The sequence below is a fragment of the Pelmatolapia mariae genome, linkage group LG22, assembly GCF_036321145.2.
Source record: "Pelmatolapia mariae isolate MD_Pm_ZW linkage group LG22, Pm_UMD_F_2, whole genome shotgun sequence".
In the NCBI taxonomy this organism is placed as follows: domain Eukaryota; kingdom Metazoa; phylum Chordata; class Actinopteri; order Cichliformes; family Cichlidae; genus Pelmatolapia; species Pelmatolapia mariae.
In genome coordinates, this window is record NC_086245.2 from 20555798 (window position 1) to 20583035 (window position 27238).

The window sequence follows — 27238 nt, forward strand, 5'->3', positions numbered from 1 at the left end:
CAGTACACACCTAGCTCAAGTTTCCCGTGCCTCTGTCTCAGAGACTTAACGTGTTCCTTTGTTCCTAGATTCCCCGGACCCGTCCCCGTGTTTCCTTGTGTGAAATGTGGAAGGAGTGGCAGGTCGCTAGCGGAGAGGAGAGAGGCTGTTCTGAGCGCGTGTGTGATTTCCCCATTTTCCCTGGAGCCCTGGACCCCTGCCCCTCACGTCTTGTATATAGCACTAACCCCGCACTGTCTGTACATACACCTGGTGAAGTTCTGTAATAAACTATCTCTGTTTGAACGCTACCCGGGAGTCCTGCGAGTGGATCCTCTAAGCAACCCGTGACAGATGTGACCAAAAATACTTTTATAAACTGCTCAATGTCATGATTCCAGTTTTCCAGAGTTTTCTAATGACATGTAGCTTTTGTTTTGTTAGTTAAAGTCAAGAAAGGATCAGAAGGATGAAGAAAGCTTTCAGATAAAACTGCACCTCTGTGTCATTGACATTTGGAAAAATGCTTTAAAAGTCTGTTTTCTGTAGATGTGACATTGAAAAATGTTTCTTATTAAATTTAAATAAGAACAATTTTTTAAAAACGAAATAAATAAACAAACTGCAGTAATCCAAGGCATCTCAAACTTTTTAATAGACTGTAAATATCCAATATTTACAGAAGAATTAAAAAAATGTTTCAATGTATTAAAAATCCATCTATAAACTAAAGGTCCAAACTGTATTATTTAATTTATTTGTATTGACCCTTATGAAGAGAACATCGAGGGAACAGTTTACCCTGCCCGGGATAGGGTTACCGGGGCTCCGCCCTTGAGCCAGGCCCGGGGAGGGTGCCCGAGGGCGAGCATCTGGTGGCCGGGCCTTAGTCCATGGGGCCCGGCCGGGGACAGCCCGAAGAGGAGACATGGGCCCATCCTCCCGCAGGCCCACCACCCGCAGGAGGCGCCATAGGGGTCGGGTGCATTGTGTGCCGGGCGGCGGCCAGGAGGGGAGGCCCTGGCGGACTGATCCCCGGCTGCCAAGACTGGCAATAGGGACATGGAATGTCACCTCTCTGGTGGGGAAGGAGCCTGAGTTAGTGCGTGAGGTTGAGAGGTACCGGCTAGATATAGTCGGGCTAACCTCTACGCATGGCCTGGGCTCTGGAACCAGTCTCCTGGAGAGGGGCTGGACTCTGTCTCAGTCTGGAGTTGCCCCTGGTGAGAGGCGGCGGGCTGGGGTGGGTATTTTAATATCCCCTCGGCTTGCTGCCAGTACGTTGGGGTTTTTCCCGGTGGATGAGAGGGTTTGTTCCCTGCGCCTCAGGGTCGGGGAACGGGTCCTGACTGTCATCTGCGCTTATGCGCCGAGTGGCAGTTCAGAGTACCCAGCCTTCTTAGAGTCTCTGGGGGGGGGGGTGCTGGAAGGTGCCCCACCTGGAGACTCTGTTGTCCTGCTGGGAGACTTCAATGCTCACGTGGGTAACGACAGAGAGACCTGGAGGGGCGTGATTGGGAGGAACGGCCTCCCTGATCTGAACCCGAGCGGTGTTTTGTTATTGGACTTCTGTGCAAATCACAGTTTGGCCATAACGAACACCTTGTTCGAACATAAGAGTGTCCATAAGTGCACGTGGCACCAGGACGCTCTAGGCCGCAGGTCGATGATCGATTTTGTAATCGTATCACCAGACCTGCGACCATATGTTCTGGACACTCGGGTAAAGAGAGGGGTTGAGCTGTCAACTGATCACCACCTGGTGGTGAGTTGGATCAGGTGGCGGGGGAGGACGCTGGACAGACCCGGTGCACCTAAACGCGTAGTAAGGGTGTGCTGGGAACGTCTAGCAGAGGCCCCAGTCCGCGAGATCTTCAACGCACACCTCCGGCAGAGCTTCAACAGCATTCCGAGGGAGACTGGGGACATTGAGTCCGAATGGACCATGTTCAGCGTCTCCATCGCCGAAGCTGCTGCATTGAGCTGCGGCCACAAGGTGGTTGGTGCCTGTCGTGGTGGTAATCCCCGAACCAAATGGTGGACACCAGAGGTGAAGGGAGCCACCAGGCTGAAGAAGGAGTCCTATAGGGCTTGGTTAGCCTGTGGGACTCCGGAGGCAGCCGACAGGTATCGACAGGCCAAGCGGGATGCGGCTCGGGCAGTGGCTGAAGCAAAACCTCGGGTGTGGGAGGAGTTCGGAGAGGCCATGGAAAAAGACTTTCGGACTGCCTCGAAGAGATTCTGGCAAACCGTCAGGCATCTCAGGAGGGGAAAGCGGTGCTCTACTTGCACTGTGTATAGTGCTGGCGGAGCGCTGCTGACGTTGACTGAGAAAATTGTCAGGCGGTGGAAGGGATACTTCGAGGACCTCCTTAATCCCACTGACACGTCTTCCGAGGAGGAAGCAGAGTCTGGGGATGAGGGGAATGACCCGCCAATTTCCGGGGGCGAGGTCACTGAGGCAGTTAAACAACTCCTTGGTGGCAGAGCCCCTGGTGTTGATGAGGTCCGCCCCGAGTTCCTGAAGGCTCTGGACATTGTAGGGCTGTCCTGGTTGACACGCCTCTGCAATGTTGCGTGGAGATCAGGGGCAGTACCCCTGGACTGGCAGACCGGGGTGGTGGTCCCCATCTTTAAGAAGGGAGACCGGAGGGTGTGTTCCAACTACAGGGGGATCACACTCCTCAGCCTCCCTGGGAAAGTCTATGCCAGGGTGCTGGAAAGGAGAGTTCGTCCGTTAGTCGAACCTCGGATACAGGAGGAACAATGCGGTTTTCGTCCTGGTCGCGGAACACTGGACCAGCTCTTTATCCTCTCAAGGATACTTGAGGGTGCATGGGAGTTTGCCCAACCAGTCTACATGTGTTTTGTGGACTTGGAGAAGGCATTCGACCGTGTCCCTCAGGGTTTCCTGTGGGAGGTGTTGCGGGAGTATGGGGTGTCTGGCCCATTGCTACGGGCCATTCGATCCCTATACAACCGTTGCAAGAGTTTGGTTCGCATTGCCGGCAATAAGTCGGACTCGTTTCCGGTGGGTGATGGGCTCCGCCAGGGCTGCCCTTTGTCACCGGTTCTGTTCATAATTTTTATGGACAGGATTTCTAGGCGCAGCCAAGTGGCGGAGGGCTTTCACTTCGGTTGCCTCAGAATCTCATCTCTGCTTTTTGCGGATGATGTGGTTCTGTTGGCTTCATCGGGTGAAGGCCTCCAGATCGCACTGGAACGGTTCGCAGCCGAGTGTGAAGCAGCGGGAATGAGGATCAGCACCTCCAAATCTGAGGCCATGGTTCTCAGCCGGAAAAGGGTGGAGTGCCCACTCCGGGTCGGGGATGAGTTCCTGCCCCAAGTGGAGGAGTTCAAGTATCTCGGGGTCTTGTTCGCGAGTGATGGGAGAAGGGAGCCGGAGATCGACAGACGGATTGGTGCTGCGGCTGCAGTGATGCGGACGCTGCACCGGTCCGTCGTGGTGAAGAGGGAGCTGAGTGTAAAAGCGAAGCTCTCAATTTACCGGTCGATCTACGTCCCTACCCTCACCTATGGCCACGAGCTGTGGGTAGTGACCGAAAGAACGAGATCGCGGATACAAGCGGCAGAAATGAGCTTCCTCCGAAGGGTGGCTGGCCTCTCCCTTAGAGAGAGGGTGAGAAGTTCGGCCATCCGAGAGGGGCTCAGAGTAGAGCCGCTGCTCCTCCACATCGAAAGGAGCCAGTTGAGGTGGTTCGGGCATCTGACAAGGATGCCTCCTGGGCGCCTCCTGGGTGAGGTGTTCCGGGCGTGTCCCACCGGGAGGAGGCCCCGGGGCAGACCCAGGACACGCTGGAGAGATTATATCTCCCCGCTGGCCTGGGAACGCCTTGGTGTTCCCCCGGATAAGCTGGAGGAGGTGGCTGGGGAGAGGGAGGTCTGGGCTTCTCTGCTTAGGCTGCCGCCCCCGCGACCCGGCCTCGGATAAGCGGATGAAGATGGATGGATGGATGGATGGATGGATGCTTTATTTATTTCAACTTTGTCTGCCATAGTAGGGTCACATATCTCTGGGTTGACTACATAGACAGGATCCTTCTGAGAGGGGAGAGTTCAATCTGTCCTTGTTTACTGAAGCAGCTCAGGAGTTTCTATTTGGTCCTTCCTGTTAAAGATCTGATTCACCCTGTTTGATTAATCATTATGCTGATATAGCTTTATGGTACCATAAACATATATTACACATCTAAACAAACAACATTTCTCAGTTCGTTGGAATTCAGTGTATTTTTCTGGCTTATGTTTAGTGATAATTTTTGGCCATTTGGCCAGTGATGTCACAACAGCAGTGAAAACACCCTCTCAGGCAGCTATAAAAGAAAGCAGGACCAACTCTCTGCAGAAATCTGAACATCCTGTAGGAAGAAGCTTCAGCAGCTCCTCATCACACTTTGAGACTTAAAGCTCCAACATGATCTTGCTCCTCTTCCTGCTCGGTCTGGCTCTGGGTGCTCCTTCTGAGTCTCCTTCTGATGACAATGAAGTAAAGCTCCAACTTGGTAACTGTCCCACATTCTGGCTCCTCTTTTCCTTCATTTACTCGTTGTAGTTTATTTTTTGTGGGGGTTTTCTTTTTTGTTTTTGTCTTTTTAATATTATTTAGCATATCATTAGATTTTAAATGCACTTTTATCATCTTTCTTGTTTTGTTTTGTTTTTTTCAGGAGAAATGTGTGTTAGTGTAATTGGGGATACATGCATTAATTTGGTTCCACATTTCAAACCTCCAGCAGAACCAGGCTCAGAGAGCAGCAGCCATATGTTGTGACTGGTGGAACTTTAGACTTCATCAAAAAGAAAAGCTTAATATTAAAAGTAAGATTATCTGTGTCTTGAATCCAAACTGCAACCTGGTTCCACAGTAGGAGGCTTAAAGCAGAAAGCTCTGCCTCCCATTCTACTTTCAATTACCCTCAAAACCACAAGTAAACCAGCAGTCTGAGAGCGAAGCACTCTATCGGTCTTAAAATAAGATGGAGACTGAGTATTTAATACACTGTATATGAGGAGAAGGGTTTTTTATTTTAATCTGGATTTAGCAGGGAGCTGATGCAGAGAAGCTAATATGTAATGTTTCTTTCTATTCCCTGAAGTACATACAGAAAAGCAGCCTGACACCAGGTCTCTTCAGGTTTCTTCTGTTACTAAAAAACAAATCATGATCTTTTTCCTCTTCTTGTTTCTGTCATTTTCAGATGACCGAGCAGTGAAGCTCCTGAGAGGAAACTGTCCCCCATTCTGGTGGAACTTCAACGGCCGCTGCTATAAGTATGTAGCTACACCAATGAGCTGGTCTGATGCAGAGTTCCACTGTTTGTCACAGGGAGCCAACCTGGTGTCTATCCACAACATGGAGGAAGAGAACTTTGTCAGATCCCTGATCAGGAACTTCGATCATGCTCAGAGAGACACTTGGATTGGACTCAGTGATGTTCACAGAGAGGGCAGATGGATGTGGTCTGATGGCTCTGTGGCACGCTTTTTTAACTGGAAAACAGGCGAGCCAAACAATGATGGAGAAGAGGACTGTGTTACAAACAACTATCATACAGTTAAGAAGTGGAATGACAACAAATGCTCTTATAGCCTTGCCTCTGTTTGTGTAAAACGCAAAGTCTGTGCTTAGAAATTAGGATACTAATTCAGCAAGGACATGCCTATGGTGACATGCATGTGGCATCACGATACAGAATCAATGTAAACCTTTATGTCTGTATATAAACAGCAATTCACTGAACTTTAACACGAATGCTTAATCAATCATACTGAATATTTACACACCTCTTAATGAGCTCAAAAACGAAGTGATAATTTCTAATAAGAATGTAAAATAATTTTGGTAACAAACATGTTCTGGTTAAAAGTATTTGGATTATATAATCTTTTATATAATTGTATAATTATATAATAATCTACATGCTCACTGTACTGTTAGTTACAGAAGCTTTATGAGGTCTTTTCAAGATAAAAACAAAACAAAACAAAGAAGTTACTAACAAAATATGAAATTTAATGATCAGTACCTCTTTTGTGTAGTTATATGTATAAACAGACTATTGTATAACATGCAGCCAAGTCAAGTCATGTTTCTGTGGAAAAAAGTACTTTTGTTTTCTGCCTACACCTGCCAGCAGCCACAGATCACTGAAGCTCACTTAAAGAGACAAAGAGGAAGGAAACCACACTTGTTGCTTAATCACTCCAGAAAAATAAAAAGTCTTCAAATAGATGACAAAAGGTGCATATGTTCTCCTTAAAGATAAAGGCAGCAGTGGAGAGGTGATCGTTTTAATTTCAGATTACTTGTGAAATTAAAAGCCCCAAATTATGTTGTTGCTGAACACTGAAGTACTAAGTCAAAGTACTGGAATTTGGGGTCCTTTAATACATCTATAAGGACAGAGAGACAGCACGAGTTACGCAGTATTAGTGTGGACGTGTGATTACATCAGAGATCGGCTCTTTGCTCCTTCGTATTTGGTAGATGAGGTCAGGCAGGATGCTCTACGGACTGTGATGTTCGCAGATCACATTGTAAACTGTAGTGAGAGTAGGGAGCAGGTGGAGTAGAGCCTGGAGAGGTGGGGGTATGCTCTGAGGAGAAGAGGGATTAATGCAGAAGCAAGACAGAATACATGCGTGTGAATAAGAGGGAAACAAGTGTAACAGTGAAGCTACAAGGAGCCGAGGAAGTGAAGGATACATTTAAATACCAACCATCCAAAGCTACAAAAGTGCACCAGAGAGTTGAAGAGTAGAGTGGAGTCAGGGTGGAGTGGGTGGAAAAAGGTGTCAGAGGTGAGGTGTGACATTAAGACAGCAGCAAGAGTGAAAGGGAAGATTTAAAAGATGGTAGTGAAGCAGTTCTCACTACCATGAAGCATGATTTTAGATATGATTGCACTGACAAAAGGACAGGAGTCTGAGTTGAAAATGTTAAGATTCTCATCTCATTCTCATCAGAATGGTCAATAAGAAATGAGTACATCAGAGGGACAGCTCAGGTTGACCCATTTAGACAAAATTAGAGAGGCGATGCTTACATGGTTTGGAGATGTACAGAGGGGGACAGGGTATATATGAATATATAGTCATACAGTATGTTAGCAAAATGAGAGTTTATTATACAGATATAGCTAAGTTAGATAAGAGTGAATGTCTAACAAAGTCAGGTGGCATACATATTAACTATCATATTAACTGGCATTGTGGCAGTCATTTGTAGTTTTGACTTGTACGTGACAGACATTTAACCACACCTCTGTATATACATATATATCACTCAGGCTTTGTCACAGTATCTGTTTTGGGGCTTTTGTCATTTATTTTGGGTCCTCCTTTGAATACCTAACAGTAACTAACACTATCCTTAAACTGCAGTCAGTGTATCCATTCAGAAAATCCTGTCTGAATGCTAGGTTTACATGTTATGCGATGGCATGGATGCACGAGCAAAGATTCACTAAGAAGAAGAAAAATCACACAAATGTTCAAGGCCAAAAAAAGTTAAATGGAGTAATTATCATGGTTTGGGGCTTTTTTGATTGCTCATGATCCCTGTTACTTATTTTAAATAGCCTAACATTCTCACTTGCCTGAGAAATGTCCCAAGAAAAACCAAAAGAACATTATTCTCATAAGGTCACATAGTTTTTAGATGTTTGATGTTTAACTGTGTTGGTTTCTACCTGTTTCTAACTATGGCGGACCAGTACCAGTTTCCTTCTAAAAGATCCTTTAAGACTTGAAGCTACTGAGGGTCATGCCCTCTTTCCGTACTCCCTAGCTGAAAGCCTCTCTCATTTTCCATCTCTTTGTGTATGTTCAAGAAACTTCAGTAAAGAGATATGGTGGAAGTTGAGATGAAAAAAGCTTTAAGACTGCACTTTACATTTTAGAATAGAAAGTGAGGCAAATCCCCCACATGAGTGCCAAATAGCTGCAGGACAGCCTAGCTGGCACAGCAGTGGTTATGATCTGCTTTTAGTTTAAACGTTTATTTATTGCAGGGATTTCATTTTGGAGAATTTAAAAATGTAATAGACAAAAGGGAGCTTAAACATTTGTATGCACAGTAAATATTTCAAAGTGACAAAGTAAAAAAAAGTTACAGAGACGGTCTTTCCTTTTATTGACTCTAAAGGTCTAGGCCAGCCACAATCACTTCATTTATGTGTTCACTGTTATAAAAGCTGTGCACAGGGTTTGTTTTGTATTTTTTACTGGAGAGGCTTGTAAATCTGTGTTCCTTCCTGGTACAGTAGCCTATTCTTTTTTCTTTTTGCTGATAATGTGACTTTGTAATATAATAAAACCATAAATACTCAGACAAACAAACAGTGAAGTTCTCCTGAAAGTGCTAAAGCCCAGTTTAATACATAGAAAAGTAAAATTGCTTTGTGATGTCATTGAGATGTGGATGATTTTTAACCCTCTGTTCCCTTTCTGTTATGGCCCAGGTCAATTTTTGGACTCTGCAATTATTCATATTAATATTAATAAGATGTAATGAAAACCTGTCAGTATTCCACTGTCTCTATATTGTATATATTGAGTCTTTTTGTCGTGATGTTCAGTCTGTGCCATTTGTAGAGTTTGCAACAAAACAAGAGTAAAAAAATTAATTAAGAATAGCAATCTGTCTGGGGTGCTCTTTTCATACACTGTAAACACTAAAAGAGAGACAACAGTTAAAATTAAAGAATATGTTTCAAAGTTGCAAATTACAAAACCATAAAAAAACATAAATCTACTAAACCAAAGGTTCTAATTGTTTATCTACCTGCCTCTGAACAGGCCGCCCACGATCACTTCATTTATATGTGTTCACTGCAATCAAAAGTGTGCACAGGATTTGTTTTGACAGGTTTTTTTTTACTGAGGATGATTGTACACTTCTATTTCCTCTTCCTGATATAGTAACCTATTCTGTTTAGCATTTTGCTGATGATGTGATTTTATAATAAAACAATAAATACTCAGACAAACAAACAGCAAAGTTCTCTGGAAAAGGCCAGAGCTCAACACGTGTCAATAAGTAGTTAAGTGATGTCTTTGAGTTGTGGATAATTTTACCCAAACACACTTGAATAAATTTTGCAAAAACAAGACTTAAAGCTCAACGATGATCTCATAAATAAATAATATGTCTGTCCTGAGACCTTGTGTTAGAAATGAAGTAAGCTCACTAATAAAAGGAAAGTCAAGGAGAACATTTATAAATACATTTATAAGCTGCTTAATGTCACAATTTTCCAGAGTTTTCTAAGGACATGTAGCTTTTGTGACAAGTATTTAACAGCTTGTTTGATATCATGATAAATATCACACATATCCAACAGGTGTGTATCACTTTGAATGCGTGAAACTATTATTAGTGTACTTACTACTATTACTATAATTACTACATGGTTTAAAAGTACTGACTGATTCTCTCCTTTTGCATACTTGCACAGAGGCAGCCAGGCCATATTCAATATGCAATCAAATAATAAATCAGTTTATTGATATCCACTGATGTCTATTTAAAACACTGAGATCACAAAACACTAAATGTTAGTTCTCACTGTCATTATTTCGTAATTCATAATTAGTTAGAGTCTAGAAAGGATCAGAAGGATGAAGAAAGCTTTCAGATCAAACTGCACCTCCACCTGGAAGGATACAAAGTCGACCATGACAGCCGTGGAGTTGCAGTCAGCTTTAGCTGAAACAGGAATAAAGGTGCTGAATGCACCAGTCACTGTGCAGCAATGATGTGCCCAAAGGGTCAAAACTAAGAATTGCTTTAACTTCTGTACAAAAGTATATGTCTCCCCTTATTTTAACTTCATTAAATTAAGAGTATCTTGAAATATTTTTAAATTTTAATGTCTGTTTTCTGTAGATGTGATACTGAAACACATTTCTTATTAAATTTAAATAAGAAGAAAATGTTTAAAAGGAAATAAATATACAATTTGCAGTAATAAAAGGCATCTCAGACTTTTTCATTGACTTTAAATATCCAATATTTATAGAAGACTTAAAAAATGTTTCAATCTGTTTAGAAATCCATCTACAATCCAGAGGTCCTTATTGTATTCTTTAATTAGTTTTTATAGTTTTGTTTACTTCACTTTGGTAAGACCTTTATGATACAATAAATATGGAGTTGCAAAGCAAAAACAAACATCACGTTGTTCTGAGAGAACGTGACTGTTCAACAGGTGTTCATTTCTTTGGAATTTGATGGTTTTTTTCTGGCTTATGGTGAGTGTTGATGTGTTCAGTAATTCTGGCCAGTGATGTCACACCATGAATAAAAACACCCTCTCAGGCAGCTATAAAAGAAAGCAGCCTCAACTCTCCACAGAAATCTGAACATCCTGTACAAAGAAGCTTCAGCAGCTCCTCATCACACTTTGAGACTTAAAGCTCCAACATGATCTTGCTCCTCTTCTTGTTCGGTCTGGCTCTGGGTGCTCCTTCTGAGTCTCCTTCTGATGACAATGAAGTGAAGCCACAGCTTAGTAACCTTTGCATATTCTGGCTCCTTTTTTATTTACATGTTATTGTTTTCTCTTTTTTTATCATTTAACAAATGTTTTGATTCCAAGTGCACTTCTGTTTTAATTCCCACAGGAGTTCCTAAAACACAAAATTTATTCTAAAAATAATTATGGATGCATGCATTCTTTCACTTCCACGTATTTCACTGGGCTCCATGTATTCTTGATAATAATAATAATAATAATAATAATAATAATAATAATAATAATAATAATAAGTTCTTGTCGATCTATTTTAACAGTGAATACAAGAACATACATACAAGAAACCAGCCTGCCACTATAGATTTCACTGGAAGAATCTCAGCTTTTGTTTTTCTCACTATAAATCATGTTTTTGTTCCACATCTTGTTTCTGTCTTTTTCAGATGACCGTGGAGTGAAGCTGCTACGTGGAAGCTGTCCCACATTGTGGTGGAGCTTCAACAGCCGCTGCTACAAATATGTGGCCACACACTTGAGCTGGGCTGATGCAGAACTCTACTGTCTGTCACAGGGAGCCAACCTGGTGTCTATCCACAACACTGAAGAAGAGAACTTTGTCAGATCCCTGATCAGGAACTTCGATCATGAACAGAGACCCACCTGGATTGGACTCAGTGACATCCACAAAGAGGGCAGATGGATGTGGTCTGATGGGTCTGTGGTAGGTTTTGTTAACTGGAATGCAGGCGAGCCAAACAACGTGGCAGGAAAAGAGCACTGTGCTACAAACAACTTTAGCTCACCTAAGAAGTGGAATGACTGCCCATGTGCTCACAGTTTTTCATCTGTTTGTTTAAAGCGCAAAGACTAATCCAAGATACTAATTCAGCAAGGGCATGGTATGTTGACATGTATGGGGATTCCACAAAAAAGATAACAATGTAAAGTTTTATGTCAGTTTTGTTGATCTGTGCTTTAAATCGATAAAGTATTCCTACTGCTTCTGTATGTATGTAACCAGTGAATGACAGAATGTAAAGAATCCACAGACCTGTCTGTACAACGTTGTTGGCCTAATGACACTTATAAGCTTTCACAAAACAGTAACAGGGACTTTTTCATTAGTAGTTTTTAGTGCATATCTTATCTTAAATACACCATAACTTATTTATGTGATTTGTTTTTGCTTTGACATCAGAACACTCATACAGAGGCCACGTTGTCATCTTTGTTATGGTTAACCATGAAATTAGTTCACTAATTGTCACCACTAAAGAAATACTTCCTCCTTTTGTTGTCCAGTTGTAGTTTATTTTATCCAAACACACATTAATGCACTTTTTTGACTACGATGTGTTTATACAAACAGATGATAACATTTTATTACACTTTGATGCTTTTCAAAGCCGATTTACGTGGTGAAACATAAATCAGTTGTTCCAGAAAACGTTTTTTTAACTTCTCTAAAATTGAATATACCAAAAAAAGTATTCAATTAAAGTTTTGTAACATCTCTGGGAGGACTGACAGTCTTTCAAGGTTGAGATAATAATGAACATTAGCTGTTGTCCAATGACATAACCAGGGTGAACCCCCTCTCTGAAAGCCATAAAAGAGCCTGTTAACATGTCTCTGCAGTATTCTCAGTAATGTTCAAGCTCCAGGAAAACATCAGCGCCTAAATCATCAATAAAAAATTCTTCCTCTTTTCACTGGTTGTGGCTCTGTGTGCTCAGTCTGGTCCTGATGAATGTGAAGGAAAGCTACACTGTGGAAAAACACAGCCACACCTGTGGCTCGATTAGATTGGCTAACAGAAAAGGAATACCTTGGCATTATCCTAAATCCCATATCCCAACTTTTCCACACAGAGGCTAATTATCAAACATTAACCATAAATTATGTATAAAAATGTCAAGTGATACAGGGGGAAATTGAGCAGACGAGGACATCTGGTGACAATTTCATGTCAATAACACCTTTACAAATATATTTAATTGGTGATGTGTTCAATATGTATTTTACCCACTGTATATCTGATCAGTTATGGTGGCAAGTGTAAATAAATCATATATCTCAGTGTCATACTAAGGTGTCGTATTAAAAGGAATAGAGAGAAATTGTTCTTCAGGTCCCTTTGCTCCCCTTATGAAGTACTGTTTGTCCGTGATGTGGACAGGGGGGACAAATTGTGGCAGGATCAGCCTGATGTTATTTGTATCCCACTGTAACTTTACAGTTTAAAGAGCTAACATCTCCAAAATTTCAGGTGAGTTAATCATTATAAGAAGTGTTTGTGAACAAAAAATCAAAAATGTGGGATACTGTTTGTCCGTGATGTGGACAGGGGGGACAAATTGTGGCAGGATCAGCCTGATGTTATTTGTATCTCACTGTAACTTTACAGTTTAAAGAGCTAACATCTCCAAAATTTCAGGTGAGTTAATCATTATAAGAAGTGTTTGTGAACAAAAAATCAAAAATGTGGGATACTGTTTGTCCGTGATTTGGACAGTCCAGCGTGTGCTCTCGACGCAGGGGAAACTAATTCTGTCGTGGAAACCTAACTTGGCACCACCGTTGTGCAGGTGAAGCCAAAGGCAAGATATGCTTCATCATTTTTTCCTTAATGTCCTTTGTACCCCTTTTGTAAAAACATAGAGAAACGCACCACATAAAATATTGCAAAAGGAAAAGGTTGTCTTGCATGCATATAATGTACAAACTCAAAACACACATTTCACCTAAAAATTAAGATGTGCAAATGTGAACAAATCAACTTGTTACAGATATTCATCTCCTCTTGAAAAAAAAAAAAACAACCCCACAAAACAAAACTCCACCAAACACCACAATAATACACAGTAAGGCCAAATTCATAAGTCTTCTCATCAGACATTGATGCTTCTTCACTATGTGACTCAAAAAATAGGAGACAGATGTTTGTTTGTTCATTCATAATAAAACTAACTGTAAGATGTTTAACTATAATGCTGTCTGTATTATTGCTGAAGTCCTAAATTATCACCTTTAAAGTGTTTATGCTAATAACATCATGTACAGTAAGACAGGCATGGAGAACAGCACTGACTGGGAGAGGCTTTGAACAGATCACATACTCGTTTCAGTTAAACATATAAGGCTTGCACAATTATCTACCTAAAATCTATTTATTTAATATATCATCTTATGTACTATTATAATGTATTGTCCATCTCCCTTAAAAATAAACAGGCAGTCTTAAAGTATGAAATATTCATATATGAAAACACATGAATTTGTCTATTGCCTCAGTGGCTGATAGTGCCCCACAGGCCTCAATGTGAGCTTGAAGCCATTTATAATGTTTAAGTTGTTTAATGTGTAGGTGCTCACGATAAACAGATTTTGAATGAAACCTTTTTTTATAGGCATTGAAGCCATTGAACCCAGTCAAAGAGGTGGTAATATTAATTTTATCAGAAAAACAAAAGAAGCATTCTGGATATTTCATTTAAAGACTTTACACCTGAGAGGCATGAATGAGGATTTTTCTATCAATGAGTTTCTGTGAAATGTGCCTTTTTGTTTGTATGTTTCTGACTAGATTTTGGCATTGTCTCCCTCTTTTAATGTTCTTGCACTCATATTAACTTTTTATTTTTATCTTTTTTATATTTTATATTAACTTATTTGCATTTTTTGTGTCCAGAATCTATTTGTACTGTGACTTAACCAATTAGCCAATACCACCTCTTAAATGTCAATTGTTCAGCTGGTTTATTTGTGAAGGTGTGATTGGTCCATTTGAAAAAGTTTCAGTTTCTTGTCTTTTATTTAAACCCAAACTGTTTCACATTTTACAATGACCCTGATGAAGGCCACAAGCCGGAACGAGCTGGTCACGTAATAAAGTTGTTTCTCATTACTTTTAAGTGTTGCTGGAGTCTCCGTGTTGTCAACTCATTTTATTTCTCTATCTGATAAGAAAACTATTCAATCAGATAGTTATTTGTGGTGAATTAAATAAAGTTACAGTTTCAAGCACCTTTTAGCACCACATCTGAAATTCAAGCACTTAACAAACCTTGAAAATATAATATTAAAATTCAAGCATTTTCAAGGATTTTCATACTGCCACTGTTTGTATTGACAGCATAGTGAGAAAATGATATGTGGGGATTCTAAATACCACGTTACTTTGGACCTCTGACCTTTTCTATAAGGTCAGACTTTCCTAAAATGTCTTTTAGCTTTAAAATTTGCTTAAAACTCTACTGCCTTTGTTTTTTAAAAATACATTATAGTTTACATTTGAATATCATGTCACATTTCACACACGTCACAGTTAATCTCTGATTTTAACTGCAATACAAACGTCTCATAGCATGTTTAAAAACAACAAAGAAAACAAAGTTTTGTTTTGGTGGTTCAGTTTTTTTTTTATTGACAGTGCCATAATCCTGCCATAATTGGCCTGCCATAATCAATTTATTTCTGTGCATTTACTGTTATTAAAAAAAATCTTCATGTACTGTAAAACCTCACAAACTTCTATTTCCCCTGTTTAATTTATTTGATGAGTCCTGGGCTGTTTAAGTGGGCCTGGGTAGAACAGAACAGTAAATCAGTGCATGGAGGACATTAGAGCCAGTGTCTCTTAACACACCCTACTATAGAAAATATGATCAAAGTAACCAGTGCATAACAAAGTGGCCAGAATCCAAACACACATTTGTCTGTACAATCAGCCTAATGAGACTTAAATGAACTGAACTGATACTTATTTAGCACCTTTCTATTCAGTTGAGCTCTCAAAGTACTTTCTACTCCAAAGCTTCATACAGCAGCATCTTTGTAATGTGATTTATTTTTGCTGTGACAGCAGAATACTCGTACAATTGTGTGAATTTTTCGAGGGTTAAGCCATGTAGAAGAGCAGTCCTGAGAGGAAAAGATGTTTGTGGTTTGAATCTTCACAGCTGGAACGTAAGTACCTGTTATTTACTTTGTGGCCACTTGAGGGCAGCAGAAGAAAAAGTCAATGTGATGCTGCTGATGTCAGACGCTTTAAATTAACAGGTGTCTTATCAATACTTTAAGATCCATTGTGATGCGTGTTGTTTGAACCATTCCTGCATGACAAATAACATGTTAGATACTCTGTACTGGTCATATGGTATTATGATGTTATCATATATATCATGAAAATTAAATAAACAACAACAACAAGAAGACAATCGACAAGTCCACATTTTACATTACAGGTTTTATGTTATTGGAAGGTCTTGTGTTGCACAAGTTTTGACTCCTGGAGTTCTATATAAGGACAAAGATTGCTAATTCAAAGTCTTCTATGAACTCAGTCTCTGAATCATTATAAAATAGGTAGCAACAAGACAATATGAGTGAAGGTTACATGAGTAACAACTAGTTTAACTGTCTTCTTTAGCAGCTTCTTTAGCTGAGCACCTGACAGATCTTAGAGGTTCTTCACAACATCATCATCTTTTCTGTGATGAAGAAAGCACTCTCAGTGCCCGATCTGCTCGTGGTCCTCTTCAAGAAGACCCCCTCATCAGTCTCCATCAGTCCATGAGTCCATGAACTTTCACGACAGCGAAGTCAGCCTCAGTGGGTTCTTGATCTTCTGATCTTTTTTCCACATCATTTCACTTCATTTTCAGATTTTGGTCTCCTTGTCCTCTTTCCGTGTCCAAAGGTTACATCAAACACCTTTTCAGTTTTCCTCAGTAATGCAAAAAAGTTAATAACTCTAGAAAACTGAAGTATTATAAGAGTCAAGAAGAAAAGCACCTCAACATTGTATTTCCCTGTTGTCTTTAAGTTATTGTTATTAATTTATATTCCACCACTTCAGAAAATAGAACTGCATTAAATATGGTCAGCAAGAAACTCCTATCATAACGACAAGAAACTTGCCTTCAGGCAAAGGTTTCCCTGGCTCTAAACACAGACACGCCCACATGCCGTTTTTCGCGCGAAAAGGGGGACTAAACCATTTTAAGTAATGGGGGAAAGTAGAAATACTACTACTTCAAAACATAGATAAATCTTTTAACCAAAACCTACAAATGAGTGAGACCGTTGTGTTTTGTCATAAACACCGTGAGTAGAGTCTCAAAGTTTAAGCAGTTGGACTTAACTATAAATTAAGCAAAAGACCAGCAAATACAAAACCCCCATGTTTGCATTCGCCGGGCTTTTCTAGCGGTTAGTTTTTAAATCCACCTCTATCGCCGAGTCTCATGTAACAAGATAAAAGTTATTGTTATGCCACAGTTTGGTTATAAACGGAGTAAAATGACTCTCACGTCAAAGGTAAGTCGTAAAGCAAATCTCGTGTAAGCGTGGCTTTCTTTTGCCTGTTGGATTTTAGGGTAAAAAAAAGTCCTGCCGAGTCACTAAACGAGATCCAAAGCCGCTAAGATTGGTGGCATGGTCGGCCTGAATCACTAAAGTTACGATTCGTTTTCTGAATTATATACAGGCTAGTTCAAAGGTTTCTTTTGTACAAACCAGCGACTTGATACGTGCTCAGCTTCGGATTAGTGTTCAGGTACATTCTGAGTTTAAGCTTGTGGTAAAAATTAGCTGATGATGGGTTTAGTTTTGTTTTTATGGGGGGGCTTCATAGGTGGGTTCCGGTTTGTTTTTCTGCGAGGTCAAAGGTCAGCTTCGCTGAAGCTGAAAGAGGTGGTTTAACCAAACAACTGGGACATCAGCTGCTTTGCTGAGACAAAGTTTTACTCAGTTAAGCTCATTAGATGACATAGATTAATTTACAGCACGTAAAATCTGAACCTCTCCCCTACATAAATGCCTGTGAACAGACTTTACATTTGATAAGCTGCCTATAAAATTGATCTTGAAGCAGTGATGCTACTATAACATCTGATTTAAGCTGGTGGGTTCTTTTATATTTACTTCATCAGTAATGGTGAAGAGATGTTTTTTCTATTGTAAAGCCCACATCTCCATTTAAAACTTGGAAATCATAAATATCATATGTAATTTAAAAATACTGACTTTATTTTTTTTTTTTTTTTGCACAATCAGTGCTTTGGTGTCTTCTCTCAATTTGACCTACACTGGCAAAATGTAGGCACCCAAAGTATGTGAAAAGTAGGGCTTTAAAGAGTCATTCACCTTGCTTAGAGCCAGCTTACTCTGATTGGCTACCCCTCACAAACAGAAGGTGGATGGTACTTCTACGCTCAGCCACAGATGTGCCAGAAACGATCACAGATTTTTCCTTTTTGACATTATACAGAGTCAAGTGTGAAGAAAAAAATATTTGTGATAGGCTTGTATCAAATTATTTTACATTTTTTTGCCATGTTAAATATGAGCATCTAGAATACAATAGAATAGAATAGCCCTTTATTGTCATTGTACACGGAGGAGTGCATGTGCAGGAGGAGTAAGATATAAATCGTAAGACGACAGGAATAAATGGCAAACAGAAGAAATGTGTACAATCAAGAGAAATATATACAAAACAAAAGAATAGCACACATTGGAGAACCTATAATTGTAAATGTATGACAAATGAAGGAAGAACAAAACAGGCCACCGTTAGATCTCTCAGAAGAAAAGAAAAACATCATATGAAGAAAAGGCATATTAATATCAATATTATTATTATTAGCCACAGAAAATTAAGGGACTGGAGAATCAAACAGCAATGCACTGTGTAGAGGACCACACATAGGAGTCTGTCAGGATTGACGTGCTTTTGAAGTCAGCCTCAAGTGGCAATGAAAGGAACTGGCATGTGGATTTTGGCCTCATTTCACAGCTCTGGAAGTTGCCTCTTGTTTTCACCACACCTTTCACATTGTGGAGACGTTTGTCCACTAAGAGCGAAGTAGCTCCCTCTAGTGAAAAATGTTGACTGCAACTTGTTTAATATGGTGCTTTATATATCTGCCAACAGGCTCCATGCTTCAAATCCAAGTATATAACTGCCGAGCTGGCTCATCTGTTCACCCAGTCAGACAGTGAGGAGGACTTTGAAGGTTTCAGTGAGGATGAGGAAGAAGAGGATAGAGGACACTTTAACAAACGACTAAGGACTAAAGTATGAAACTGCTAACGATGTGTTGTTTCACAAAAATGTTACAGCCAAAGCAGCAGCCTGCATGCTTTCTTTTTCTTTGGTTTTCTGCAGGTGGTGGATTCAGAAGAGGACAGTGACATAGACACAGGCTTCCACTCTGATGAGGAGGAGGCCCCCACAGCAAAGAGAAGGAGTCTTTTAGTAGCTCTGAGGTAGGTGCATGTGTAAAACTGGTTTAAGTAAGTTTTGGGTTGTTTTTTAGTTGCTGTTGTTGTTTTTAAGTAAATTGATTAGAATGAAACTGGGCTCCTTATCACTGTTCCTAAATCTGTGATTGCTGACGTATCTTCTTTTAATATGTATAAGGTAAAAATATAAAGGCACTATTATTTAAAATGAAAAAGCATAATGAGCATTCAGATTATCAGGTTTTTTTTTCTCTTTCTGTCTGTTTCATGTCTGTTGTGCTGATTCTGCAGTGATTGAATAGAGAGTTTTTTGAAAACTTTCTCCTCAGGTTTCCCGTCAAAAGAGTGTCTTCACCCAAGAAGGAAACACAAGAGAAAAGTGTTAAAAAGCCAGTCAAAGGAAAATCTCCCTCACAGATATCCAGAGGAAGGCAGAAGGTGAAGCAGAAACAGCATGAAGAAAAGGAGGAGGAGGAGGATGAAGACAAAGAGGAGGAGGAGCTCTCTCATAGCCTAAAGAAACGAGACAAGAACATCCAAGAAAACAAGGCCATGGTATTGAACCCTTCCTGCCATTTCATATTCTGACATCTCAACACATTTACAATAATACAACAGCTTTTTCTTTGTCAGTAGTTCTTAACTTGATTATGTGGTGGTGTTTTTTTGTTTGTTTTGTTTGTTTGTTTGTTTGTTTGTTTGTTTGTTTTGTTTTTTGTAAGCTGGCCAAGTTGTTTGCTGATCTGAGCACCACGATGGCTGACCTGACAGCACCCAACACTCCTCAGGTGAGTATATGTGGCAGTTTCATGTGATGGAACATAAATAGACAAAAAAAATAAAAATAAAAATAGTGAAGCAATCTGGAAGCCCATCGAATGTTGTCTTGAGGTCAAGACTTCCTGACAGTGTCCTTATGCAATAATGACATTATATTGGTCATTGTTACAAATATAGATGAATTTTAAAAAAGCTAATAGCTAATATTACAACGCTGACTTGCAGTCAGATGATAACCAGCGGTTGTAAAACTGTATTTCAGTAAATAAAATCTCTCACTCGCTGTTTACGTGGACCTTTTTACCCTCAGCCGTAAAAGGCTGATAGGGAATTGTCGTCACCCTGCTGGGCGGCGTGGAAACCCGAGTTTGTGAATGCAATAAATCTTGAATGAGGTGACGTATGAGTTTCAGAATGATACAATGGATGTATCTACTAAAAATCGTATCCGGGTAACCTTGACCACAAGGCCAGAGGCAAGTTTTCTGAAAGTCTTGTGAATGCAATAACTTGAGAACAAAGTGACGTATTATTTTGAATGGATACCATAGATGTATGTAGTAGGAGGCTGAGGGGTAGCACTGGCAGCCACCAGTATTTTTTATTTTTATTTTTTTAACCTACAGTACATGCAACCAAATCACTGTCAAGTTTAATGGGTCCATACTACTCAGACTACAATCAAAAAGCAGAAAATGTCCAGCATCAGTTGGTTAAAATTCTACACATTCTTATAAAGATATATTCTCATAGAAATAAATGGAAGTATCGGAAGAGTTTATATTTAGTGCATTCAAACTATGTAGAAATAAGACTATACTTGCTAAGTATATGTCTGTACCGAAGTATGAACCGTTCTTGTAAGTAGGCTTTAAAAACACACACATGATACTAAACAAGAAAACAAATGCAAAACTGGACACTGGTGTGTATGTTTGAGTAAGAGGCATGAACCTCTTAAAAATGTAAAAATATTTTTATAGGTGGGGTTTTTTTTTTTCATGTTTTTGTGTTTATTTTGTTTATTTATTTTACAGACTCTGTGTTTTTACTGACAAACATTGTCTTTGCTCTATTTCCGCAGAAGAAGAAACGGCTGTCAGAGAGGGCAACGCCAAAGAAACGCAAGTCTGAAACGGACGTGGTGTCAGAAAGGAGGAACCCGTCGCGTAAGGCTCGTCCTCCTGAGAACTTTGCAGTGGAGGAAAAGAGCGAGCCAGTTCATGTCCGAAGCCCCCGTACTGTAGACATCAAGAGTCTGGTGGAGGTACAACACCCAACACACTGTCTGCTGACATATAGCAGCACAAACGCATGGATGAAATCAACAGGAAACAAAGGGCTTTTTGATCAAGCAGGTTATTGAAAATTTCCTTGTCTTTAATCTGGACTTGGTACAATTTATAGTTAGTGTGATAGCACAGACATGCATATCATAGTAAATTGTTATTCTGACATTTTGTTGGATGTTTACTTTTGAGAGCTCTTCAGTGAAGTACTGTGTGCACATTTTCCCACAAAACCAATTACTCCTAAAACGTCTGCTATGGATTTTATGTATAAAACTGATATTTAGTCAGTACGATGAATAAAATTTGTTTGTGGCATTTCACTTTTATGTAACCTGGCAGGTGGACGAGGACCATGTTGGTGAGAAACACAAAAAGAGAAGGAGCCAGTCTTCCAGGAGGAGTCAATATTGCGTGAAGTCGGTCGACGAGATCACCAAAGAAGACCTGGACAACATAGCGTACCGCAGCAAAGACAAGATCTGGGACAAGGAGAATGTGAGTCTCATCAGGCCGTCCTCAGATTAGGGCTAACGGTAGTCTGCAGCAGTGTGTTGTATTCTCAGGTTTCCTGAGTTGGAGCAATTTTTTTTCACCCTGTATGTGTGTCTGTGTGTGTTCTCTTCCAGGGAAGCTCGTGTCACCAGTGCAGACAGAAGACTCTGGACACTAAGACAGTGTGTCGCAGTGGTTTCTGTGTGGGGGCCAAAGGTCAGTTCTGTGGACCGTGCTTGAAGAACCGCTATGGAGAGGACGTACGCACCGTGCTGCTAGAACCGGTTAGTCCTAATCCACACGTGTTAAACATGTTTCTCACTGTGGGTTTGGTGTACCCCAGGCGATCGTGGTTTCTTTTGTCTTTCGCATAAGTAATAATCTTTTGGTTGTTGTGATTACATTCTTATACTTTCTTTTTCATTTGTTTTTACAAAAAGTCGCTGCAAAGCAATGTGATGCTCGAGGAAGTCTTACATAGTGGACAATGTTCTGAATCTCTTTAAAATCCTCTGTCGTCAGGAATTTTTAAATAAAACTAAACTTAGAAGTGACCAGCAGTTGGTACATGCATAGCTCAATGTACAAGGTAGAGAGCGCCCCCTGCTGAAACTTTAATGTAATTACTGGAAAGTCTGAGCACAAAAGGTACAGAATGTTGTAAATTCGATTAAAATATATTAAGGAAGAAATCCTGCTTTGCACATGTGCAGGCTTTTTTTTTTTTTAACATCAAGTGTTCTTTTAGCTGATGATCATTGCTGTCAAATATCAGTTGTAATTTAAGTACGTTTACATATAGAGAGAGGGAATGGAGATGAGGAATATCTGTGTTAGCACATAGTGTCCAGCCTGAGATGTTTCTATGGCAGCTGTGCTTCATATTGACCTTGGTTCTTACACTAAGGAGCTCACATGTGGCTCAGATTTGAGTGAGAGCTGTGATTTAAGTTGAGGAGGAGTTCAGTATGACTGGGGGCAAACCGAGGAAGCTTCAACAAACCGAAATCTAACAAAGAGATGAAAGGTTATAGATTTTTCACCAACAATTTGTTACTTATTCTTTATTACTGAGATCAAAGCAGAGACCATTTATATGAATTATTTAATCATTTCCAATAGAGTGTGCTGAAGCACAGAGCCTGAAGAACAGACAATTAGTGACCAACTGAACAAACAGAGTTGGGATCTTTTCTTTGTAGACGTGGTCGTGTCCCATCTGCCGAGGGATGTGCAACTGCAGCCTGTGTCGTAAGAAAGAGGGCCGCTGTGCCACCGGTATTCTGGTCGGTTTGGCTCGCTACAACGGCCACGACAACGTGCACGAGTATTTGGAGAGGTGAGTCTGTGGTTTGGGATTTTTGCTTTGTTTTGAATATCACAAACTGGATTTCCCAAGAAACTGATATGATGTTAAATTATTTTTCTAAATTTATTGACGATAAAGGGCACGAATTACTAAACAGCATAAATAAATGGCGTGTGAGCGCAATCCCCAAATAGCGCTCATAGCTGTGGTTAGTTTTACAGCTGATTTACAAACGTTACACTGTTTTATTAAGTACAGGTGGAGTCGGTTCATTTCGTTGTCAACCACAAAAATAATGTTTTGGGTTTTTTTATGTCTATAAAATTACATGTTGCAAATATTATTATCAGTTTGGATACTTGATGTTGATATTTTATATTATAAAAGTGAACATTTCCTAAAATACCTCATTTTGATGCTTACTAATTGAGTCTGAATCTGAGCAATTACTGAAACAATTACAATGATTAGCCGACACATGAGATGGATAGATCGTAAAAATAAGTGTTGGGTCTTGTTTGCTTTGTATTTGTTGTCTCGTTGGTTTTTGGGTGTCTTTGGTTGAAGGCCAGTATGCAGGCAGTGATCGATTCAGTCTTGAGCTCTGAGCACCGTGTGTTCAGACTGAAATTGTTGACGGATCAATGATGATCATAACCACTGGTTGCAGCCTTTATTCAGCCAGCAGCTAAAAACTAGAGCTGTCATGTCTGATTGTGGTTTTTTTTTTTTGTTTGTTTGTTTGTTTTTCTCCAATGCAGTATTCGAAAAGAGCTGCAGTGAAAACCAGAGACCCGATCAGAGGAGAGAACTTGCAAAAACAGATGATATCCAGGGGAGGAGGATCTGATGCTGCACAGTACATGTACTGTAGAAATCATTTTAAATGCACATTTTTAGGTTTAGAGCAAACTTTACTAGACATACTAAATCAAAAGTTTTTTGTTGTTGTTTTTTTTTTCACCTTAAGCTGAAGCACCTATACTGTTCTATGTTTTATATATGCTGTTTTTTTTTAAGACTGCATAAGATGCAGGGATGCTTTTTCTTTGTTTTACTCACTTTTTACTTGCAGGTTTGTTTTCTTTTGGGTCGTTTTTAATCGTGATGTCGCTTGGACAGCTGTAATGTTTTAATTTTTGTGATTCGGGTACAAACAGAGCCTTTTACACAAACTACTGTTTTAAAACTGAGTTACTTTGCAGCTTTCCTGTCAGTCTACTGTTTATCCTAATAAAGGACATTACTATCTGAACAGTTTATTGTTTTTTATGCAGTACTATAAAAATCACAATCATCATAAAAAAAATAATACTATAAGTGTTAGAACAGTTCAGCCGTTTTTTGGAATTTGTTTGACATAAAGTTGTGAATATTAAATTTCTGAACCAAGACTCAGCTTCAGTTTGAGGAGGTTTGCTGTATTTGGACTCTTTGTATTTGTAAAAGGATTTAAAAATGTAGCACATCCTCAGGTTCTGGTCAGGAATTTATGTCTTCGATCACTAATGAAGTATGTTTACCCCTACATCCTGACTCACAGTGCAAACATAAATCTGTATCTGTTGATTTTAAGTAGTTTGATCCCTACTCTAACTCCACACCAAAACAAATATCTAATCAGCCAATCACGTCGACTGAAACTCAAAGCATTTAGACACGCAGACATGGAGGAGAGGACATGCTTGAATTCAAACTGAACATTAAAAGAAAGTGACTTTTGATGATGTCCAATTAGTTTTGAACGCTTTCTGAACTGTGTGGATGCAAGTGAAGTGAGTACCTTCTAACTGACCCATGGGGATCCATTGTATTTTCAGTGAGGAGTTTGTCTCAACAGCAGGAAAGACTGAACTTTCTTCACTCCTGTGACCACATTTTTGACACCAGTAACATAAAAAAAACACACTGTTGTGTAGAACAAGTCTTTCGGACCCTCATGGTTCAAACAGTATTTTGATAGGAGTTAAGATTAGTTAAGTCAGGACTTTTCATCAAGTGCACCGAGAGAAATTTGACCAGGATTTCCCACAGAGTAACAGTATGTCAGTATTTACTGCAGTCCAGCTCAAAGCTGTTGGCTTTTATCTTCAGATGGTGAATTTAAATGTATGGGAATTATAGAGCATTCTGATCGGTACATTAATTTCAGGCTTATTTTTCATTGGTGGATTTGTCTTCAGCAGGCAGCTGGTTCAAATCAGGGCAGTTGATGACTTGTAGAATCATTTTTTCCGACTGGATGATTAGAACTGAAAGCATTTGTCTGTAGTTGATCCTCCCACATTTCAACTCATCTAACCTATTTTAATGTCTCTGTTTTTAGTGTGTAAAGGTGATCTAACTAACACACAGTGAGTCTTAAAGTGAAATCCACAAAACAGTTCAAGATTAAAAACTATTTTACCTGTACATTTGATGCCAGTTCCCCTCTTTCTCTATGTCACTCACTCGCTGATACTCACACACACACAGAAGATATTCTGCAAATATTATGGTGTTTCCTGCTTGAACTTCAACTTTGAACAGCTCTGCACTTTGGCTTTCATGTGACTCATTCATTGTATTTCAGCTTATTTAACACTTTTTTCACCAAAGATTCAGCAGTTATAAAAATATAAATCAAACCATTTTTTTGAGGAATATATTCTGAGGTTTTATATACCAGTTTCAGTTACTGTTGTTAATATGTTAACAGTAAAAATGAGTTAAGTTTTCTTAAAATTAATAATACTAATATGTTATGTTACTTACTGGACTTGTGGAGGAACCCTAAGAGACTCTTACAGACATCTAAAGGAAAAATATTTTTTAAATATAGATGCAGACTCTTGCAGAAATATTGATGAGTTTTTTTATTTGATTTTGTAGAGAGAACAGACAGATGGGAGTCTCATAGTCAGTCAGTTTCTCTGGGTCTGACACAGCAACAGCACAGAGCTTGGAGTTTTTGGAAGAAGCCCCGTTCTTTCTTCTTTTTCTTTCTGATTTTAAGGTCTTCAGACTTCTCTGGAATATTGATAACAGATACAGCTGACTGAGACATGGATGGAGTTTCAGAAGGAGGTTCCTCACAGGGAACTTTCAAAAGGAGGTTCTTCGCTGAGGGGGACAGCAGGCATTAGCAGACTTTCAGAATGAGGGTCTTTCAGAAGGATATTCTTCATTGGAAAGAACATCAGAAATTGGTGGAGTTTCAGAAGTGGGCTTGAAGATCTTGGATGTATGGTTCTTTGCTACATCAGCAATTGAAATGAGCAGCACTAGCGCAAAGTTTGCAATGTTGGTGAGTAGAATTTCTTGAGGATATTTCTCTGATTTCTGCCAGTATGCTCTGGGCCATATCATCTCTGATGGAGCAGGAGAAGATGGCCTGGCTTTCCACCGCTGTGAGAGTTTTGGTGACACTGAAGGAGATTATGCTCAGATTCTGGGAAGCCTTGTTCAACAGGGGGCGAGGAGGAAGCTCCCAGAAGCCCTGCAGGACTCAGGGAACTACCTCTATAACCAGTTCGTGTGTGGTGAGCAGTTTGGTGCTTTGTGCTTCCTGATGCTTCTCTTTCAGGATTTGAATGTAATTTCTCACCATGCTGAGGACTTTAAGTGTTCTGCAGAATAACGTTATAGGAATGATCTTTTAAACATATTTAAAGAATCACAGAAATATTGAAACACTGTAGCTGGACGATTAACAATTGTATGTCAGATGTGACTAACTGAAATTTAGGATGTATGGCCTCTGGAAATTTAAGGAGCATCCACGCTTGAAACTCTATATCCCTCATTTTGTTAATGACATTCACTGCCCACACCTAAAATGAAAAACACATTTACAGTGCATTTCTTTCTAGGGGTTATGTGATTATAATGAAAAAAAATCTCCAAATGACTGCAAGTCTTGTGAGCTTTCTAGTCTCACCAGTTTCAGAAGAGGTTTAGCTTCTTCTTCATCGAAATAGTCTAATTCAAATTCCCAAAGAAAACAAAGAGGTTTTCTGTCAGTATTTACACTTCTTCACAAATAGACTTTCAGGTGTCACAGTAACTCACTGCTCTCTGAGTGTCTCTTTGCTTGTCTTCACCAAAAGATCTCTCAGATCTTCAGCAGTGATGTTTGACGGGATTTTGTTTTCCTAAAAATAAAAGGAGACATTTACATTTAATCACCACCACTCAGGTCCTCAGAAATTACCTGATATTTTATGTCCATTTTGGTTTTTGTGGATCTGGGTCTTACCTGAGCCCTGTAGCCTGGAAGATATCAGCAGATCTTCACAGCCATGTCATAAATACATGTGAAAATGCACATACCCTGGTGGGCTTGTAGATTCCTCTACTTGCTTCCATTGAAATGTTGTAGTTGTATCACAGTCGGGAACAAAAAATGTCAAATACTCTCCAAAAATTGTGTAATGTAAAATGTAGACCTGAAAATACTCTGAACGCGATGGTTTCTCTTGCACAGGTGAGCTGCAGGTTGACAGAAATATTGGTGTAGGGGACTAATGCATAAATTTAAAGCCTGGCAGAATGTGGTCAATGCACAGCTTTGGTCATTTGGAGTAACTGGCCCTTTAAACAGTCCAGATCAAAAGTTCCCAGTAGAGATTTTGACCTTCTGTCACGGTCTGTGGAGA

The 27238-nt window shown here is 39.9% G+C and overlaps 3 protein-coding genes across 3 annotated transcripts; all 3 read left to right on the plus strand.

Annotated features, from left to right (window-relative positions):
* The first annotated feature begins 4414 nt into the window (after nucleotides 1–4414).
* On the plus strand, nucleotides 4415–5629 carry LOC135932890 (lactose-binding lectin l-2-like). Its single transcript, XM_065470618.1, has 2 exons — nucleotides 4415–4502; nucleotides 5226–5629. Exons 1-2 carry the CDS (start codon nucleotides 4415–4417, stop codon nucleotides 5627–5629), a joined length of 492 nt encoding a protein of 163 aa, XP_065326690.1.
* A 4797-nt stretch (nucleotides 5630–10426) lies between these two features.
* On the plus strand, nucleotides 10427–11349 carry LOC135932896 (lactose-binding lectin l-2-like). Its single transcript, XM_065470637.1, has 2 exons — nucleotides 10427–10514; nucleotides 10934–11349. Exons 1-2 carry the CDS (start codon nucleotides 10427–10429, stop codon nucleotides 11347–11349), a joined length of 504 nt encoding a protein of 167 aa, XP_065326709.1.
* A 5346-nt stretch (nucleotides 11350–16695) lies between these two features.
* cdca7b (cell division cycle associated 7b) lies at nucleotides 16696–23746 on the plus strand. Its single transcript, XM_065469598.1, has 10 exons — nucleotides 16696–16799; nucleotides 18418–18561; nucleotides 18652–18752; nucleotides 19058–19283; nucleotides 19451–19516; nucleotides 20593–20775; nucleotides 21140–21295; nucleotides 21427–21576; nucleotides 22495–22631; nucleotides 23363–23746. Exons 1-10 carry the CDS (start codon nucleotides 16752–16754, stop codon nucleotides 23382–23384), a joined length of 1233 nt encoding a protein of 410 aa, XP_065325670.1. The 5' UTR covers nucleotides 16696–16751; the 3' UTR covers nucleotides 23385–23746.
* The last annotated feature ends 3492 nt before the right edge of the window (nucleotides 23747–27238 follow it).

What these genes read in the sequence shown, in the direction of transcription:
- LOC135932896 (XM_065470637.1), top strand. Translation starts at nt 10,427, where the DNA reads ATGATCTTGCTCCTCTTCTTGTTCGGTCTGGCTCTGGGTGCTCCTTCT. An exon ending in TGAAGTGAAGCCACAGCTTA is followed by an intron (nt 10,515 to 10,933) that starts GTAACCTTTGCA and finishes ATGACCGTGGAG; the next exon opens with TGAAGCTGCTACGTGGAAGC.
- cdca7b (XM_065469598.1), top strand. Translation starts at nt 16,752, where the DNA reads ATGCCACAGTTTGGTTATAAACGGAGTAAAATGACTCTCACGTCAAAG. An exon ending in AAATGACTCTCACGTCAAAG is followed by an intron (nt 16,800 to 18,417) that starts GTAAGTCGTAAA and finishes ATCTGCCAACAG; the next exon opens with GCTCCATGCTTCAAATCCAA. An exon ending in GCACCGTGCTGCTAGAACCG is followed by an intron (nt 21,577 to 22,494) that starts GTTAGTCCTAAT and finishes TTTTCTTTGTAG; the next exon opens with ACGTGGTCGTGTCCCATCTG.
- LOC135932890 (XM_065470618.1), top strand. Translation starts at nt 4,415, where the DNA reads ATGATCTTGCTCCTCTTCCTGCTCGGTCTGGCTCTGGGTGCTCCTTCT. An exon ending in TGAAGTAAAGCTCCAACTTG is followed by an intron (nt 4,503 to 5,225) that starts GTAACTGTCCCA and finishes AGCTCCTGAGAG; the next exon opens with GAAACTGTCCCCCATTCTGG.